This window comes from Larus michahellis, chromosome 1, assembly GCF_964199755.1.
Source record: "Larus michahellis chromosome 1, bLarMic1.1, whole genome shotgun sequence".
Lineage (NCBI taxonomy): Eukaryota > Metazoa > Chordata > Aves > Charadriiformes > Laridae > Larus > Larus michahellis.
This window is the reverse complement of record NC_133896.1, coordinates 56198592-56218119: the sequence shown is the minus strand read 5'-3', so window position 1 is coordinate 56218119 and position 19528 is coordinate 56198592. Positions and strand designations below refer to the sequence as shown.

The 19528-nt window shown below is 47.6% G+C and overlaps 1 protein-coding gene across 4 annotated transcripts in view; it reads left to right on the top strand.

Annotated features, from left to right (window-relative positions):
• CACNA1I (calcium voltage-gated channel subunit alpha1 I) overlaps positions 1 to 19528 on the top strand; it is a 187236-nt gene that overhangs the window by 107201 nt on the left and 60507 nt on the right. For all 4 annotated transcript variants that reach the window (XM_074578472.1, XM_074578492.1, XM_074578481.1 and 1 more), the window contains one exon: positions 18715 to 18874. In XM_074578472.1, the coding sequence (XP_074434573.1) occupies positions 18715 to 18874 (160 nt within the window). The remainder of the gene's footprint in view (positions 1 to 18714; positions 18875 to 19528) is intronic.

Sequence of the window (19528 nt, the reverse complement as noted above, 5' to 3'; positions counted from 1 at the left end):
GCTCAGATTCTCCTTTCTCTTTTACAGATCTGAGGAATTTTGCACAACCTCCTGATCTGTATATTATGTTTTCCCTTGTGCTAAAGTCACTTCCACGATGCCACCCATTTCTTGAACATGCTGTGGAGATGGATTTCAGGGTCTCTGGCTCCATGAAAAGCCCTGCTAGAATGTTTATCTCTGCACAATAGCCAGGGATAGAAGGTGCTGGAAGGTGTCCTGGCAGAACTGAGGCTCAGTCCTGTGTGCCCAACATGGCAGGAGGGCACCCGGCAGAGAAGCAGCTGGTTTGGGCACTGAGTGCACACCCAGGCAATTAACAGGTCTGTCATGGGGTGATCAAGATATGAGCCAAGAAACCACCTTTTTGCTATAGCTGATCAGCAAAACAACTCCACCAGCCTGTCTGCTGCTCTCTGCTCCTTTTCCAGAGAGGAGAGGGCTGGGAGCCAGCCCCAGTCCTGGCTGTGGGCACACACTGTGGTGAGGGGGCCATTTTTTCTGCGAGGGTGTGGCCCAGAGGTTGTGCATGGCAGGCTCACCCCTTCCATGAAGCATACGCCTGGCTGTGTGAGGGCAGCACCGTCCTCATGTTATGCAGCCCTGTTTCCTCCTTGCTTCATTAGGAGTCCCGTGAGTCCGTGCTCAAAGGCCCCTTTAGGGCTGATCCCTGTTATGAGTGTAGACTTAACCTTGGTGTCAAGTGAGAGCATCTTGAACGATATCCAATTGACTCCTGTAGACATCTGCTATGTTAATTGCTGGCGGTCAGGAGCAAAGCTTGAGTGACAAAAAATCGAGGCCTTGTTTTATTCCTGTTTATCGGCTGGCACAGCTGGAGTTGTCCCCATCGCTGGCAGCAGCTGCCCCAGGAGGAGCAGTGTGAGCGGCATCAGAACTGGTCCACCAGGGGCCCGCTCTGTCCATGTGGAGACACCAGGGACGCTTTCAATCATCTCATCTGACCTTTGCAGAGCACAGGCTGTTGAATTTTCCCTGACTGTCCCAGCCGTGACACATTCTGTGTGCTCCTTTTATCAGTATAAAACTCTACCTGTATGAAATTGATGCTGTTCTAATTTCCAGTCTGTGGTTAAATCTTTATGTATCTTTCTCGCTACATAAATCTGTGGTTATACGCAAAAAACATTTTGGAAGAAAGACATCCTGCCATTAATTAAAAGGAAAAAAAAAAAAGAAATCGGGTTCCCTAGGAGAGGAAGCACTGACTTGAGGGTTGAAAACTGGCTAAGAGGCTGTAAACAAAGGCTTGTGATAAATGGGAATGAGCTGCATTGGAAGAAGGTGCCTAGTGGGGTACAGCAAACATAATTAATGGGACCTTTGGCCACAAATCTTTTTTTAATGTCTTTTTAAAGTTCTTCATTACTGATCTGAAGCAAGAGGAAAGTCTATTAGTGAGATGTACTGATGATACCAAGCTGGAGGTGCTGCAGGTGCTAGCAAAGAAAGTGAGAAATAAGACAGCAAGAGGTAGAGAGAGATTGAGGTCTTGGTGGGAGTATGAGATATTTGGGGAACGGCAGGGAGTTAATCCCAAAGGCAGATATTTGGCCGTGTTCAGAAGGCTGTGGTGGGACAAGGTGGTGTAGGGTTCACTGGTGGCCGTTTCAAAGGCTTCCACGTGGGCACGCAGGTAGGGACCGATTTTTACAGGAGTCCGGCTGTGTGGACTGAATAATGGCAGATTATTATCAGGAGAGTGGACAAAGTGATTAGGAACCTGAATGATTTCTGCACGAGGGGAAGAGTGCTGAAGTGGTCTATCTGGGCAGATTATTTGGTGCCCAAAGAACAGTAATGCTCTAGTAATCAGCAAGTTTTTGAAAAGTCCACATACTAAAGTGAGAAATTTCTGGAGAAATTTGAGGGAAATTTCATACTACATGAAGTTAAAAAAGAAGTGATGCCAGAAAATTAGGAGGGAGGAAATTCAGAATGACTCTAAGGAAACAGTAGCAACATGGTTGAGGGAAAAGCATCACCTGTTAGATAAGTGAAATAAGCTAATTTCATATTCCTGACAGGTGGGCAAGGTGTCTTGGTTTAACCCCAGACAGCAGCAAAGAACCACGCGGTCTTTTTGCTCACACCTCGGGGGCCGTAGCTGGAATGAGAGGGGAAGCGAAGAAAAAGGCAAAACTCCTGGGTTGAGATAAAGGCAGTTTAACAGAACAGCAAAGAAAGGAAAACAAAAATAATATTGATAAAGGAATATGCAAAACACAGTTAATGTACCACTACTCACCAACCAAATCCGGGAAGACCCCATCCAAGCAGCAGTTCCTGCCCCTTGCCCCAGCCAGCTCACCAGCAAAATACTGACTGTTTTGCTAGTTTGGGTTAGCTGACCTGGCTGTATCCTGTCTCATCTCCTTGTGAAAATTAACCCTATCCCTGCCAGAACCAGGACATTATCCACCCCTTATTCTATACCACTCATGTCATGCCCAGATCTTACACTTTCCAATTAATTACCACCACTTTTCCCTCTTGTTGGTATATATATATACATATAGATACATACAGATATCATTCCCTTAGTCTATAGGCCACCACTCTAAAATACCTGTTGAGTTCATTTAATCCATCACTTGGGGCTCCATCTGTTAGAACAGTCTCTCAGGGCAGGTGAGATGGTGTGTGGTGCTGGACTGTTCCATGCTGCATTCAGAGCTCGTGGCTGGTGTATCTGATGTGGCCCGTGTCCACGGTCTGTGGGTTGAAGATGTTGATCTCGAGAAAGTCGCTGGGTGCCAGTTGCTGAGGTCAGTTCTGATCCCATCACCGCTGCTCTTTACTCAGTCTCATCAAAGTCCATCTGTCATTAGTTTGGGTGATTCTTACTGTAGTACCATTGATATGGCATATAGCAATTATAGTAATGATGACATGCAGTGGCTGGGTTCTTAGCAATTAACATAATACAATTTGATTTATTGGCTATTCTCACTCAAAATCAGATACCCATGAGGCACACATTGGACCTCCCTATCCTTCCACATCACCCACCAAGTGCACCCAGATCCTTGAGCAAAAGCAATCCCACGGATGGGTTTGCCTTTGCTTGAGGCAGGACTAACCCAAACTGTCTTCCCTAATGTATTCTTCATGTGCACTATGGAGACTTTTTCCCCTGCTACAGTACGTGGAAGTTTTGATTGGGCAGGGCCAGCTCAATTGCTAGATCCGTGGTGTTAACTAACCAGGTAGCTTTTGCTAAATGTGTATCCCGATGTTTTAAGGTCCCACCACCCATTGCTCTCAGTGTAGTTTTTAGCAGTTCATTGTATGGTTCTATCTTCCCAGAGGCTGGTGCGTGATAGGGGATGTGATATACCCACTCAATGCCATGCTGTTTGGCCCAGGTGTCTATGAGGCTGCTTCGGAAATGAGTCCCGTTGTCCAACTCAGTTCTCTCTGGGGTGCCATGTCGCCACAGGACTTGTTTTTCAAGGCCCAGGATAGTGTTCCGGGCGGTGGCATGGGGCACAGGGTATGTTTCCAGCCATCCAGTGGTTGCTCCCACCATTGTGAGCGCATGGCTCTTGCCTCAGAGGGTTTGTGGCAGTCTGATATCATCAATCTGCCAGGCCTCCCCATATTTATGTTTCAGCCATCGTCCTCCATACCAAAGAGGCTTTAACCACTTGGCTTGCTTGATTGCGGCACACGTCTCACACTCGTGGATAACCTGTGCAGTAGTGTCCATGGTCAAGTCCACCCTTTGGTCACACGCCCATCTATACGTTGCATCTCTTCCTTGATGGCCTGAGGTGTCATAAGCCCATAGACCTATGAATAATTCACCCTCGTTGCCAGTCCAGATCCAGCTAAGCCATGCCAATCTTAGCAGCCTGATACACCTGCTCGTTGTTTTGATGTTTCTCAGTGGCCCGACTCTTGGGTACATGGGCATCTATGTGACGTACTTTCACAACCAGATTCTCTCTGGGCAGCAATATCTTGGCACAATTCAGCAGCCCAGAGGGGTTTGCCTCTGTGCTGCCAGTTGCTCTGCTTCTGCTGCTGCAACCACCCCCACAGAGCATTTGTGACCATCCATGAGTCAGTGTAGAGATAAAGTACTGGCCATTTTTCTTGTTCAGCAATGTCTAAAGCTGTCTGGATGGCTTTCACCTCTGCAAACCGGCTCAATTCGTCTTGTCCTTCAGCGTTTTTTGCAACTTGTCGTGTAGGACTCCACACAGCAGCCTTCCACTTCTGATGCTTTCCTACAATCCAGCAGGACCCATCAGTGAACGGGGCATATTTCTTCTCATTTTCTGGTAGTTTATTATACAGTGAGGCCTCTTCTGCACATGTCACCTCCTCCTCTGGTGATATTCCAAAATCTTTGTCTTCTGGCCGATGCATGATCGCTCCAGAATTCCTGGGTGACTTGAGTTTCCCATTCGAGCTCGCTGTGTGGTCAATGCAACCCACTTACCCCATGTAGCATCAGGTGCATCATGTGTGGTGGGGACCCTTTCTCTGACCATCCAGCCCAGCACCGGCAGTCGAGGTGCTAAGAGGAGCTGTGCTTCTGTACCAACCACTTCCGAAGCAGCTCGAACCCCTTCATATGCTGCCGATATCTCTTCTTCTGTTGGAGCATAGCGGACTTTGGTTCCTCTGTATCCCCAGCTCCCAAACCCTAGGGGTCAACCTTGAGTCTCTGCTGGTGCTTTCTGCTGGAAGCTCTGGATAGGGCCGTTCTCCCCGGCTGCGGTGTAGAGCATATTTTTAACATCTTGTCCCACCCAGACTGGCCCCAGGGCTACTGCGTGAACTATTTACTGTTTAATTTGTTCAAAGGCTTGTTGTTGCTTGGGGCCCCACTTAGAATCATTCTTCTGGGTCACTTGATATAGAGGGCTTACAACCAGGCTGTAATCTGGGATGTGCATCCTCCAAAAACCCACAACGCCTAAGGAAGCTTGTGTTTCCTTTTCACTAGTCGGTGAAGATGTAGCTGCTACTTTGTTGATCACATCCATTGGGATCTGACGGCATCCATCTTGCCATTTTTTTTCCTAAAAACTGGATCTCCTGTGCAGGGCCCTTGACCTTACTTTGTTTTATGGCACAAAGAGCTTTCAGAAGGATTTGAACTATTTTATTCCCTTTTTCAAAAACTTTTGTTGTGTTGCCCCATACAATGATGTTGTCAATGTATTGCAGGTGTTCTGGAGCTTCACCCTGTCCCAATGCAGTCTGGATCATTCCATGGAAAATGGAAGGGTTGTGCTTCCACCTCTGGGGCAGTCAATTCCAAGTGTACTGGACTCCCCTCTACGTGAAAGGAACGGTAGTTCCTGCCAGATTCCTGCCAGCTCCCCGTCTAAATACTGAGCATGGCTCACATAATACCCATTTGGTTAGTTTGAGTCAGACCGGGCTGTGTCCCATCCCAGCTCCCTGTGAAAATTATAACCTATCCCTGCCAGAACCGGGACACAAGGCTAAAGATTAAATGCCCAAACTGGATATGTCTAAATTCTGCTTACCTGTGTTCATTCTCAACATGAGCCCTTTCTTACAGTGATAGTTGTGAGGCTTTGAAATAACATCCCACAAGGAGCTGACAAATGCTATTTGTGTGTGCTGCACTCATTATGGATGGTGTAAAGGATGCATAGACTCTTCTATCTGAACCCTGATAGAAGAAAAGGACATCCAGTGCAACCAGGTGGAGGCAAATGCAAAGTCCATTAAGGAAGTTCTCCACCCGGTGTGTAATTAGACTGTAAAACCTGCTGCGGTGGGAGGTCCTTCCAGCCCAAAATCAAGTTTGGACACTGTAAATGAAGTAAAGTAAAATGGGATGTCCAAGGGATCAGAGCTCGCGTGGGCACACCTCTAGATTTCAAACCTTTGTTCTTCAGGGTTAGAGCTGATCTTTAGCTACTGATTACCAGCAATTGGTTGGATTTCTCGCAATTCTCAGCAGGATGCGCTACTGACCATTTAGGATTTCACTTCTGGATGAAGAAGTCTGTGGCTCTGCCCCACCCGATCATTCCTCCATCTGCATGTAATCTTTGAAGTGTACTACAGAAAACACGAGGGGACCTAGTTTTGTCATATGTATCACACCTTCATTAGTATTCCTGCTTATCTCTTGCATTCCTGACTACAGCCCCAGAAATGCTGCCTTTTGGGGTTTTATCTAAAAATGCATGAAACAAAAAATTATAGATTGTTCTGGTCCTATTACCATGTGATTTAATTCCACGGAGATGAGCTGGTGCGACAAGCCCCGCGAGTCAGCAAACAAGTGTAAGGAGGAAAAAAAAACCCTCCAGGTCTCTGTTAGAAGACTCGCTTCCTGAACTGGGCATGCCTGTGTCCTGGATTTGGGGTGAAATTCCACATCTATTTGTTGTTATTGTCCTTTCGCAATTGCGTGGCAGGTTGCTAGGTGAAACGTTGCTGTTTCTGCTAGCTCTTTCATCCCTTCTTCTCATGGCAGGGCATAAGGTTTAGGGGGGAGGCTGGTTTTGTTTTATTTTTGCCTGCTTTTGAGCAGGGATTCTGTACTATTTTCTGATGGTTTGAATTTCTTTTGCTTCTGTTACTATGGGTTTTTTTGACATTGGAGCAGAAAATGTTTCTTCGGTTTACTCTTTCTTGTCGCATCGGTGTTATGCAAAGAAGAGTCCCTTGCATTGTGTTTGATGTCTTCGAGTTTCCACTTACAATTTAGTAACTGATTCATCATTTGGAAGCAGATTACTTCAGCTGAGCACACTGTGCGGAAGTGAAGGAGTCTGTTGCAGAGTGTTGCATAGCAACTTTATTGAATAGAAAGTGTATACATGTGCGAATACTTGGTGTGAAAGTGCAGGAATACTTACGTGGAGGTATAGGCGTTAGAAATATAATGTTATATTCTTATTACTGGCTGTGCGGGAAATAGAATTTCAGATTTGTGGGAAGTTCTGCTCTTTCTAGATGTGTCTTTCCTCAGTCAGAACAAGAGCGAGCATTTCCCATCCATTTTAATATGGTTTTATTCTGCCTAATTTTAGGTGGTTTGTTTGGCTTTTTGATTTTTTCCTATGCTTTTTCATGACACAGAAGTTTAAAAATCAGAAAACCTCAACCACACCATTCTAGAAGTGTTGAAATAGAACATTTCAACTTTATAAAAATGCTTTCTCCTGTTGTCTTCCTTTTCTTTTTGATAAACAATGTTTCAATAACTATCACAACACTGGAGTGTTTCCGTTTCAATGAAATAGCATTATTTTTTTTTCTGGTAAAAGCACTGTGTAGGAAAATCTTGGTATAGCTCCATTTTTCTTTATTAATTGTTGTTACTGTAGTAGCTCCGTGGGTCCAAATAGACCAGATTTCTCTGCTTTTCTTCTACAGATCTCAGGGATATAAACCAAGGCTTGTTAGTTTAATCTTCCTCATGTTTCAGACCAGGTGGGTGAGACCCAGTGAGTGTCACCAGCAGACTCGGGAATACAACTTGACATCTCCTAACTCTTAGCCCTGCGTTCAGCTCAGTAGATCAAAGCAGCAATATAAAAATCGTTATTGAAACAGACGAACCTTGGAATGGGAAAAGTAGATGTTTTGCATTTATATTTTCTGCCATAAATCTGTATTATACACCAAGCTACCTGTGTTTGGTACTGTAGCAGTGCCTAAGACAGAGTGGTCTGGCTATGAACCCCGCGCTTGGCACTGGGGAAAAGTGATGACATTTACTTCTCTAAATGTGTTTTTGAAGAACTAATTTCACTGATGAGCGTGTGTGAAATTAGCTTCTGACTGAGATATATTAGGCTGTAAAACAGTCTCATTTACTGCTAGATCAGACAAAAAAGCAAGCGCGTTTGACGGGCACAGTACTGCCCTAGCAGTTGGAAATTATGGGATTATGAGACTCCTCTTCTAAGACCTCTCCCCCCACCCAGGGTCTTTGCTTCAGATGCCTCAGTCTTTTTGAAAGAGGACTGTCATTTGCTTGTCCTCTTCCAATGTTGATTTACTTTCAAAAATGTACTCTTCCATTTGACTATTTGGAAGTACGAGTTTTCCCCTCACAGGTTTATTTGTGAAGAGATAACTGAAACTCAGATGTTGCTATTTTCCAAGTATTTAAACTTACCTCATCCACAGTTCTTCGTATAATCCTCTCTGTAAATATTTATTATCACATCTCAGTGACACGCAAACCATACTTACAACCACGTGCAAATGTGTACACACGCAGATTTATCCACACGCAGCCACAGTCCTGCGCAGGTTGGTACAGGGACAAGAGCGATGTTCTCTTGCAGCATCCATACACAAAAGTTAAGAGGTCAAAAAGCCCTATTCGTTCCCTAGTCAGGCTATTGAGGCTCAGATGCATTCAAAGATGAAGCTGCCAGCTTTCTGTAGGCTCTGTCCCAGGCAGGCAGGCAGTAAAAGGATGGAGAAAAGCCGACAAGGGATGGACTTGACCGACAGGGTTGAGTTCAGTCTATATCCTCCCTCCCCCAACCCAGTCTCCTAGCCAAGTGGAGCAGAGCACTGAACACACCAATGTGATTTATGCCCGGAGCAGGCCTTTAAAGGATGCCTTTCCTCAGAGAGGGGTGCAGATCGGAGATGGAAATGTAACTCAGAGCTGCGCTTTCCTGTATGTGCTGTTCCTTGGGCAGCGCAGTTCTTTATCAAGTCAGTGGAGCCCTAACTCAGGCAGGCGTGTTCAGGATACAGGGAAGCAGTGTGAGGGGGAGGAGAGCAGCGTGAGGATCAATAGAGAGGAGAGCAGAGAAGGAACGAGGTTTGAAGGAGAAATGCGCAAGAGGCAAGCGGCAGGGTTTGCCGGGTACGGCACGCCAAGGCGTGATGCTCCTCTGTGTGTAGGATAATGCAGAGAAAGTAGGAGTTGAGGGAGGGAGAGAAGGGGAGGAAAGCAAAACCGAAACAAGGGCAAGGACTAGTGTAAAGAAAAATCTATTGACCCTCAAATATGCTGTATGGGTTTGCAAATCAGCGCTTCTCTGGGGCTTTTTAACAAACTGAGCGGGCTGTAACAGACCCACACCGTGTAGTGCTGGAGGAAGTCTTCGTCCGCTGAAGACGGGCTGCCGTTTTATTTACTTGTCTGATCTCAGTGCTGTTTTTCAGGCACATTCCACGGTGTGCAATAAATTGCAAAGTGTTTAAACAGGTAATCAAAGTAAATTTGGGAAACAAAACGAAAATTTTATCCCTGTGCTAGCGTAACATCATGGCAGGGACCTGGGGAACACTGAAGTGCAGGAAACGTAGACCTGATAATTCCTCATTTTGTACCATACGTTGCTTAGTCCCTCTTTTTGTAGTCACAGATCATGGGATAAAGTCATCTTTCCCTCTCTGAACCAGTCTGTTCGATTTTACTGTTAGTGTAACCAAGTATTCAAAAGTCACAAATTGTGTGCTTTTAAGTTGTCAGATGGGTTTAAAATAATGAGATTTGGAAAAAGAAAAGGAAAAAAATCACAGGTTATTTTTATTTTTCCCATGGCTTTCAGACCTTTAGACCCGTGACTCAGATCTTGTAGTCCTCTTTTACCCTCCCCATAGTAGTGAGGAATAGAAAGTTCTTCTCTTCTTTTTTTTCTTTACTGTGATCCGAGATTGTCAAGTCATAGCAAGATTTCACGCCTCAAGGTTTATGTCGTGCATCCCAAGGCTCCTGATAAAAATCACAAGAGTTAGCAACAGCACTTCAGAGTTTGTGTTATTGGAAGTAAAGCAAGCCTGGAAAAAAAAAAAAAAAAGAAACCACACAACCCCAAAACCAGTCATAAAGAGACCTTCGCTGGAATCTTTATTTCTCCTTTCTCCTCTAGGGGAACCTGCACAGCCGGAATTGTAAAAATGCTCAGCTCCTTGTTGCTCCCATTGTGGCAATTCTGCTGCCTGTTTAAACAAGCTCAGTCTCCAGTGTACACAGCGCTCTCGAAAGCCCAGCCACGTAGTTTTGCTGCCTAAATGGGAGCTGAGCTGTTTTGCAAAATCTGTCCCATGGGACCTATCAAGCAATGGATACCATGGAAATGTGAGCAATAATGACAGTGTATTATGGGGTGAAAGATAATGTCATATTACACTAATGCAAATTACGCTTCGTGTGTGTGGGCAGGGCAATTTACAACCATAACCTTAAATTTCTCAATCTGTGCGTATCTCAGGCCCGGTTCTCCTGTTCACACACATTTTGCCCAACGTCACATCACTGCCTGCAGTAGAAAGAAACATGATTCATGCTAGTGACAGCAAGAGGAAATTAGCTCCCTTAAAATCTTAACCAGAAGTTACATTAACACTGTTTTACATAATATTTTGCATTATTCTGTCCTACTTACACAGCACTAGAGATGCATAAAGAACTTAAGGGTATTTATAGAACGGAGGCAAGTAGCTTACAGCCACGGCACTGGAGTTACCTTTTGTCCCCTGTGCTAGGTGACCCCTGCAATTCTGAAAGAAAAGCTGGCACTGTATGTTTTTAATAGAGTTTTCACTTGAAAGCAAATGCAGTCATCATTGCAGTGATAAATGGGGAAAAAATGAGATGATCAGTGAATGAACAACAGTAGCAGGTGGTAGTAGGTGTTGCTTATTAGATGTTCAGTATTAGGAAAAAGAACAGAATGACAGCAATCCCCCAGAGAGACACCTCTCTAAGAAATAAGCTGACACCCGGCATCACTCTCCAAGACAAAGTTGCTTAACAGCCCAAAACTTGCAAGGGTTAATGGGGCAAGAGAGTGAAGAAGGGGGCTCCTGGATGAGACCTTTCCCCGTGTCCATTTCTGCTCATGCCACAGATTATGTGGCTACCAGCTGTGCTACGGTGGCACATACTGAATATGAGTGCCTGTGGTGGATAAGTTTTCTGTTGCTGTCCATGGACCTCAGCTGGGCTCACAGCGTCGCTAATAGGGTGCAGCCTGCTGCAGAGCTGAGGTGTGTCCTTCTGTTTGGGTCACAGCAAAGCTTGGACCGAGGTCCCTCCTTTTCCAGAAGGGTCAGCATTTAGGTGTCAAGGTACATGCTCTGGATTTTGCCCTGATTCTTGAGGCCACTGTCACCCTGGGGTCAGGTCTGCAATTAGGAGGCCTCATCTCTAGGCTTGCTTCTTCCAAGCATCTGGCAGCTCCACCTGGCATGGCTCTGTTTTCTAGTCCCTCTGTAGGGCTGGTGAGGCTCCAGCCCATCAGGGAGGAACTATTTTGTGTGCTGGGTCTTCTACACCTTAGGCAAAGCTGAAAAATAGGAGAGCTTGGGACTGAGCTGGCTCCACAGGGTCTGTTTAGACCATTTGCCTTCTGCAAAAGGATTGGAAGGCAAGACTAGAGCCTGAGTCTTCAGGCCATAGCTCATTTATGGCATTATTTATGATCTGGTGAGAAGATAATTTTCCTTCACCTTGGTGTGTACTTCTCTTAGCATTATGCAAGAGGGTTTGGGGGGTTTTGGGTTTTTTTTTTTCTTCTGATATCTTGATATTCTCTTAAAAAAAAATCCTTTGTAAAGAGATCTTTTCTGCTCTGTGATGGAAGCTGTTTCTCTGTAGTATTTACTGCAGGTTTCCAGCAAAGAAATTAGGTGATAACCACTTGTGGTCTAAGCCAGGCCAGGGCTCCATTGGACTTGCTGCTATATACCACGCGAAAGGGAATTATAACTCTCAAGGTTGCTGATGCTTCAGTATGCTAAGTCTCACTAGGAGGCACCTGTTTCCTTGATGTGCACATGGCATTTGATGGGCAGGTAGGAAGGAAAGGTCTGAGAGGTTCCGAATATTGAGATTCAGCCCTGGCTCTTGCACCTGAGCCTCCTTCGGCAGTGTGCTGAGCATCGTGGCCAGCAGCACCCATGCGTTTGTATTCTCATCTTCCCCCCCCCCCCAAGGAAAATAGCATGTCTCAGGTTTCATTTGCCGCTCTCTTTTTGGTGGTTGTTTTAGCAAAGTGTGTGGAGGGACTGTTGTTAAGTGGTGTATTTTTTGCTTCTTCTTCCCTTTCTTTTTGACGCTTGTGTTGTCCTGACCTGATCCATGTAAGGTAAGCATCTTGCTCTTGAAGTGGAACGCAGTGAGGTCTGTGCTAGTCCCTGGCTCCCAAGGGAATTGTTCCTACAGCTTTGGAACAAGCTTGAGAGAGCTCTTGCTCTTACATCAATACACTTTAAACCTATTCTGGAGAGCTCTGTTGTCCCAGCAGGGTGAAGCTCTGACCAAGAGGTTTTTCCTGGAGCTTTAGTCTCTCTTTTGGCTACCTTGGGCTTAAGCTAAGGAGCACTTTGAAGGTAAGGACTGAGGATACTTAATGCTTGAACTTGATTCAGTATCCTAAGGGAAGTCACTGCACTGAGGTGAGGCTTAGTGTGCTCGTGCTACTGAGGAAATGAGCAGCAGCAGCTTTTTGTACTGGCTAAAGCTTTAGAAGTGCTGGAAATGTCATGCTTTGATATTTTCTGTGTCTGTGGTCAAGCTGAGGAGTGACAAAGATTTGGATAATTGGAGGTTAGGTCATCAACAGGCTGAGCTGGATGAGGTGTCTGAGCCAGTCAGAGGTGCCTGAAAGCTTCACTTGTTGGCGAGTGGTGTGGTGGTGAGGAACCGAGTGGTGCCCCTAAACTGTGGATCATGCTGACAACTGGCAAGTGCAAAACCCCCAACCCTAAACATAACCTACAAATGCTCTGGGAACCTGATGGAGATATCAGTAAAAAGACTTTGATTACCTCTGAATGAGGCCAGTGTTTCACGTTTGTGTCTGGGGCAGGTTTTCCTTAGCCCTAGAGCTGGTTTAAGTGCTCTCGCTACCCAGTACTGTCAGCTGGACCTGTTTTTCCATAGGGTTCATTTAACCTGTGTCAGGCCAGCCATCTGGACGTGCTCTCTCTTGCGTTGGTGCAAAGCAAAGGGTAATGGTCTGATAATGGTGATGGTAATGGTGAGTGAGGCTGGCTTTGCAGCTTGAGAAGAAGGCATCTGGAGCTGCACGCTGGCTGTTCCAGCCGAGCTCCTCTCATTTACACGTGCGTTTGCAGGAGAGGCCTCAGCTGGGAGGAATGCAGCAAAGAGAAAAAGCTCTGGGTGGTGAGGGAAGCTGTGGGTTATGATAACGATGAATCTACTGTTGCAGACACAGCTGATTGGTTTCTTTTTGCAGTAGTTTGGCCCCACATTTTAGCTAGTGTAAATGAACACAATGTGTGAAATGACAGCTGAGCCTTGGATCAGCAAGGGATCAGTGACGAGGACCACGGGTGGGACCACCAGCTTGCGCTGTGCACACAAATGAAGATTAGTTATCTACAGGGTTTGACCACACACACACAAAAAAGGTGCAGCTCTCCCTGTGTGCTCTCTGCGAATCACCATCTATCTGCTGGAATGGTTCCTCAGTTCTGAAAATTCCCATAAAGAAACATGCACAGGAAAATCGTGCCAACCCCGCGCTAGCTGGGTGGACTGCCATGTGTCCTGGGGCAGGGGAGGAAGGAAAGAAGGCAAGCTTGGACAAGTGGCCTGGCTGAGGGACAGAACAATGCTTCGGTCTTTGCACTCTGCAAAATGTCCTGCCAGCTACAGTCACAAATGCTGATGGGGGAGATGGGGAGAGATTTGCTTTTGCTCCAATTAAAATGACAATTGGTGGCTTGGCCCATGATGCAGAAAAGATGGGTGCTGAGAATTATGTTATTTTCCATCTGCTTTACTCTAAGCAAGGGAACGATTGCCTCAAACCGCTATCCACTTTTGACTCTGCACACATTAGCTTTGTCCCTCACTGTAGAACTGGGGAGAACTCAAAAGCCTCAGAGGTGGGTGAGACAGAAGAAACCAGAAAGAACAGGGTTTCTCATCCTCCCCTGAGCTAGTCCCTTGTTCAGATCACAGGGTCATTAGCGCTAGGGAGTGAATCAGCTCAGCTGTTGGTCCTCACTCTTGGAAAGAGGCAGGCGGAGAGAAGGCAAAGTGGCAGAACGATGCTGAGCAGGAGCAGGGGCGGTAAAGCCGCCGGGCACACCTGCACTGCGCGGCTGGCTCTGGCTGCCCAGAGCTCGCCTCTGCCCTAGCCCTGCCCCGGCTGCTCACTGCCATGCTTTCCCCAGGGCTGGGACATGCTGGGCGAGTCCACTTAGCTGTGACAGCCCGGTTAATCAGGGTTGATGGCAAGTGTCTGGAGGGAGCTGCAGTCACTATAGCATCTGCAGAGTTTGTCAGGAAGGGCCTCTGGATGCTGCCAGGGCGAGGCAGAGGATTTTCTCTGGCGGAACCCAGGAAGGAGTTCGATGACTTTGCTTCATCTTTTGGCTTTGCTCAGCCCTGTGCGTCCCTCTGACAGCTCACTCCCCGGCAATCCTCCCTCCCGCCCGCTGCCTCTCATCCCTGTGATGTACTTTCCCCCCAACATCCACTGCTGTGTTGGAGCGGTGAATGCATCTCTGTTGTGCTCGTGGCTTTGCTCCCACAGGATATCCTGCCAGGAGTAGCCCTGCCAGCAAGGTTTCATCAAGCACCCTTCCCCCCACCCCTTGCCCAAGGGCATGGGTGAGCAGCAGAGAAGCATTATCTGAGCATCCATTGCTTCGTGAGGACCCTTCCTTGGATGCCCACAGCCGATGCCATTTCATTTCCTCCTTTCCACTGGTCTCCTCGTGAGGATGAGTGGGGAAGAGAAAAGGCCTTTCAGAGCCCACACCTGGCACTCATGAATATTTCATGTTTCTAGCTTTTCTTCCCCTTGAAGAGCAAAACCTTTTCATATTTGATGCCCTGGGAGCCTGTTTGGTTGCTGAATGTTGCTTCATCAATGCTCTCCCTCCTTACTTTTCCTCCAGACTGCCCGTCCCCTCTTCCTTTCTCTTCTCAGGGAACGTCTCCTTTTTTCAAAGGCTGCTTCGGAAAAGGTCATTGTCTCTTTTATATTCCCTCCTTGCTGTGAGCCAGCGTGGCTTCTGCTCTGCCAATGGTAAAGGACAAACGGGGATGTGGGGAAAGGCAGCAGTGGGGAGGGAGGCTGGGAGACGAGCGCATGTACGCTGTGGAGCGATGCAGAGGCAGAGAGGACATGTAGGCACAGTGAGATAAAAGTAAAGGGGCAGAGAGGCAGGCAGAGGCAGCGGAAGGTAGGAAGAAGGCAGCAGCAGGACTTTGCTGAAGAACCTAGCTTTCCAGAACCTTCCAGAAATTGTCATGCAAGATTTCAAGGCCAGGCTGGATGGGGATTTGAGCAGCTTGGTCTAGTAGGTGGTGTTCCTGCCCATGGCAGGGGGTTTGGAACCAGATGATCTTTAAGGTCCCTTCCAACCCAAACCATTCTATGATTCTGTACGCTGGTGTTGCTGTGGATGGGGGCTTGTCCGGGAAAGGCACCTTGGAAAAGAGAGGTATTCTAGTTCTTTAGGGCAGGATGCTCCCAAAGCTGCACTGACAAATATGCCTTCTGGCCATTTCCATTGCCCTGCAAGCTGCTTATTATCTCAACCACCAAGGTCTGCAGTAGATCATCACCCTCCACCCTTAGGCTTTTCAGCATTTCTCCTTCTTTCCCCCACGCCTCGTGAACGCTTGAGTAACTGGGGACTGTTTGCAATCTGCTCCCAGTCAGGCTGTGCAGACCCTGAAACACACTGCACTGTGGGTCCTGCCTGAGTGGGGCTCATCCCCTCCTACCCACAAAAGCGTTCACACATCTGGCAGTGAGGGTCCTTCCCTGGACATGCCCTAGTGTGGCTGCTGGACCGGACCATCCCCTCCTGGGTCCGGGGGACTGCAAAGCCCCAGCCATGGACAGACCCATGCAGGGCTGCTGGCTCAGGAGGGGATGGGGAGGCTGCGAGGGCTTCCCCCCAGAGTACCCATAGGGACTGGCACAGGTGCAGGAGGGGCACTGACAAAATGCTGTAGCAGAGGACGGGGCTCAGGGACTCTGGCATGAGTATTGCAGGCATCAGGGGAGGCTAACAATGAAGAGAACCAATGGTACTGAGCTTGTATTTACACTGTGCCTTTCCTCCATATGGAAGCGGTAGTTGAAATACGTGCACTAACTAGGTGAACTCATCAGAGGAGGTCCATTTGATGGAAAACTGATGCCTCTGGCAAAAAATGGGTTCCCAGAGCAATTGCTTTGTGGTTTAGGGCCGGAAGCAAAAGAGGCTTTGCACAAAGTGAAGTGATGGATTTGTTTTAGGGGTGGTTGGCCCATAGGAGAATTGCAGTTGATGTTTGGATGGGTGTAGCTTCAGCATTCCTCCTTTTAGGAGAGGCAATCTCATATCCACAGTCAGCATCAATGGTCAGAGAAGGATGACTCTGTTCAACTAGGAGATTTTTAAAAAATAAAAATTGGGTTTCATTTGGACTTAGAAATGGAACCCACCAATGCTGAATTTCTTTGTGATGTGGAAAAGATGCCAAGTGCTGGGGCCACCTGCTGGTTCTTGGGTTATGGGCCCAGGTACCCCAGAGGGCCTAGCATGAGGGCAATTGCTATGATCTTGGAGCTGTGGATCCAAGTCCTTGTACCATCAGTAGCCCCTCTGAGAGTCAGGATGGAGAACGTATGGCTAAGCAGGATGTTTCCAAGGAAAAGACAGGCAAGTTTTGCAAGTCACTTGTCTTCTCTTGGAACATGGACGAAACCAATTTTTGCAAATTCTGATCCAACAAGTGTGTTGTCTGTAAGATTCTGTTGGGGATGTCTGTTCTATCTGTTGGGTGTTTTAGCATAAGGGCAGTCTCATTCTTCCCATTACCTCTGCTCTGAGATGGAGCTAGCATCAATTGATCTGAAAAACATCACCCCCTTCTTGCGGCGCTGCTGGCACAGCTTCCTGTGTCACTTGGCTCTCCCTAATGTACTGACCAGGACAGTTTATGGGAACTACCAAGCTCGTGCTGTGAAGCAGTGTTAATGCTGGGAACACGCCGCACTGCAGTGAGGGTGTGTGGCCTTAAAGCCGACGTGTTGTGCCGAGCGTTGCTCCAGAGCCTGGCAGGTCACAGTGACAGGCAGCAGGGCACTGTGGCTACGCTGTTGGGCTTTGTGCGGTGACAGATCAGAAAGCTATCAGTGACTCATGGCATGTCCGCCATCCCCAGCCAGCAGCTGGAGCTGCGCCCCTGCACTGCTGAGTTTACTGATGTACTGTCTAGAAACTGCCTTAACTGGTGACTAGTGATACAGCTGGGCAGTCAGGCAAGCAGAGCTTAGCTGCTGCTCCACAGCCTGGCCTTAGAGCTAATGCCATCCTTCCTTGTCTTTCATGATCCCGTGTAGCCATCCTTAGGCATCTTCTCTTTCCTACACACTGCCTACCTGCAAATACCGCTCCTGTCTCTCCCACCCTCATCCACCCCCAAAGCATTCCCTCCTGAGTTAAACTACTCTGGTGCCCCACACCAGGTGCCTTTCTCCCTCTTCTTCACTGTGCCTACATGTCCCCCCGCAGGTACCACTTCCCTCCCCTCTCCGCAGCATGAGCAGCCTGGGGGATAGAGATAGAGCGTAGTGCACAGCATCGTGTGGCTAATTACTTGACGCTGGGCACACAAGGGGGATTAACTTGTGCCTCAAAGGGCTGTCAGAGAATCCTAATCTCATCTTCCCCTCCTCGTTCCTCTTCCACTGCCATCTGAAGTAATGAACTGGTTATAAATACCTAATTAGCTAATTATTTGCTGGCCTACATGGAACATCTTCAGTGAAGGAACTCCCTGAGCCCCTGGGGGAGGGACCTCCATGGAGGCAAGGAGAGACGACCCCACGAGGTGTGTGCAGGGGTAAAGGCGGTGCGGTGTTGCTCAGAGGGATTTCTAGACTTTCAACATCCCTGGAGGGCAGAGGAAAAGTCACTAGCTCCATGGAGAAACAAGCCTATCCTTACCCCTACTTGTGGCTACGTGAGCTGAAGAGTCAGGGAGAAATAAAACCACTGAAAGAATTCATTAGGTAATCAGAAAAAAAAGAAGAAGAAAAATAAGGGGCCAGAAGTGCTGTGCCGAGAGCATTTCAGGCTGTGCTTGCTACCTGTGTGCTGCAGCCCTGTTGGGGATGGAGGACTAGACAAGAGAGAGGAGTGTGGTCTCCATGACTGTCCCCTGATGAGACTGTCACTGAGAAGACTAATTTATGCCAGTTGTTTGAGTGTGCTGGAAAGATTCATCCTGCCAGGCAGGCTGGCCTTGGGCCGTCGATGAAGTTCTCATGGTTTGCAGCATGCAGACATTGAACTGGGATGACTTTCAGCCTCAGCCCTCTGAGGATGGGGCTGTTGAGCTGCTGTGCACCTTTGGGGCAGAGTTTTCACTCCATTGCCCTTCTGCAGGGAAGGGGGAGGGAGGGCTATCAGATAGCTGATGGTTACAGAAGTCTCATTCCCTTTTCTTCTCGCTGCTGCAGACAAAGGCCTAGGGTTAAGAGATCACGGCATCACAGCAGCTCTGCGGGCTGCCTGTCAGTAGAGGTTAGGACAAGAAGGGGCAATGATCATAAATCTAGCCTGGTTTGGGCAGTAATTAATTTCCGACAGTCTGCTTTTATCTCCACGTGGCTTTTTTTTTTTTTACGTCTCCTAAATTTATCTTTCTTTTCCCTCTCCTTTCCTTCCTTTTCTCCCTTTCTGTTCCTCTATCCCACACTTGCTCCTTCTGGCTCTCTTCTCCCCCTGCAGGCATGCGCATCCTTGTGAACTTGCTCCTGGACACCTTGCCCATGCTGGGGAACGTCCTTCTTCTCTGCTTCTTTGTCTTCTTCATCTTCGGCATCATCGGGGTGCAGCTGTGGGCTGGGCTGCTCCGCAACCGCTGCTTCATGGAGGAGAACTTCACAATGTGAGTGCTTGGGAGATGATGTCCCCTTCCTTTCTTCCAGGGGCATTTCTCTTTCCCCTTCCCTGCTCTCTTGTCTTCTGCTGCCTGGCTCTTTCTGTATCGCTTACTCCAAATGGCTGTATGTTGGTACCAAGCAGAGTGTTGGCCATGTCTTGTAGTGACTGGAAAGGGAGGGAGGGCAAAGGCAGCTGGTTTTAGTCTGTCTTCACAGTCCACAGATGCCTAGGCTCATTTGAATTTGGCCAAGGCACAGGTTAGCATAGCTGCCTCCTCCAGCCATGCCCAGGGATTCAAGGTGCTGCTCCTACTCCCAGAAATAGTTGACGCTCTGAAACACCAGCCACGGCATCTTTCTCCTGGCCTTGCTCCCTCTTCAAAAAACCAAGATGACGAGTCTTATGGAAAAACATAGTGATGCCTGATGCTTCCAGGGACAATGTTGGCACGTCCAAGGTGGAACCAAGATCACTGTTTGGACAGTAGTGCATTGCTTCCAGAAGCTTTGGAGGGACATGGAAAATATCAGGAGCAGAACTGCCTGTGGGAGGTCCCATGGCGAGGGGACGGAGGCTGTTGGGAGAGGTGTCCTGCAGCTGGGTTAGTAGAAGTGAGAGTATCTGAAAGCGAAAAATGGCTGCTTGGATGGGACAAAAA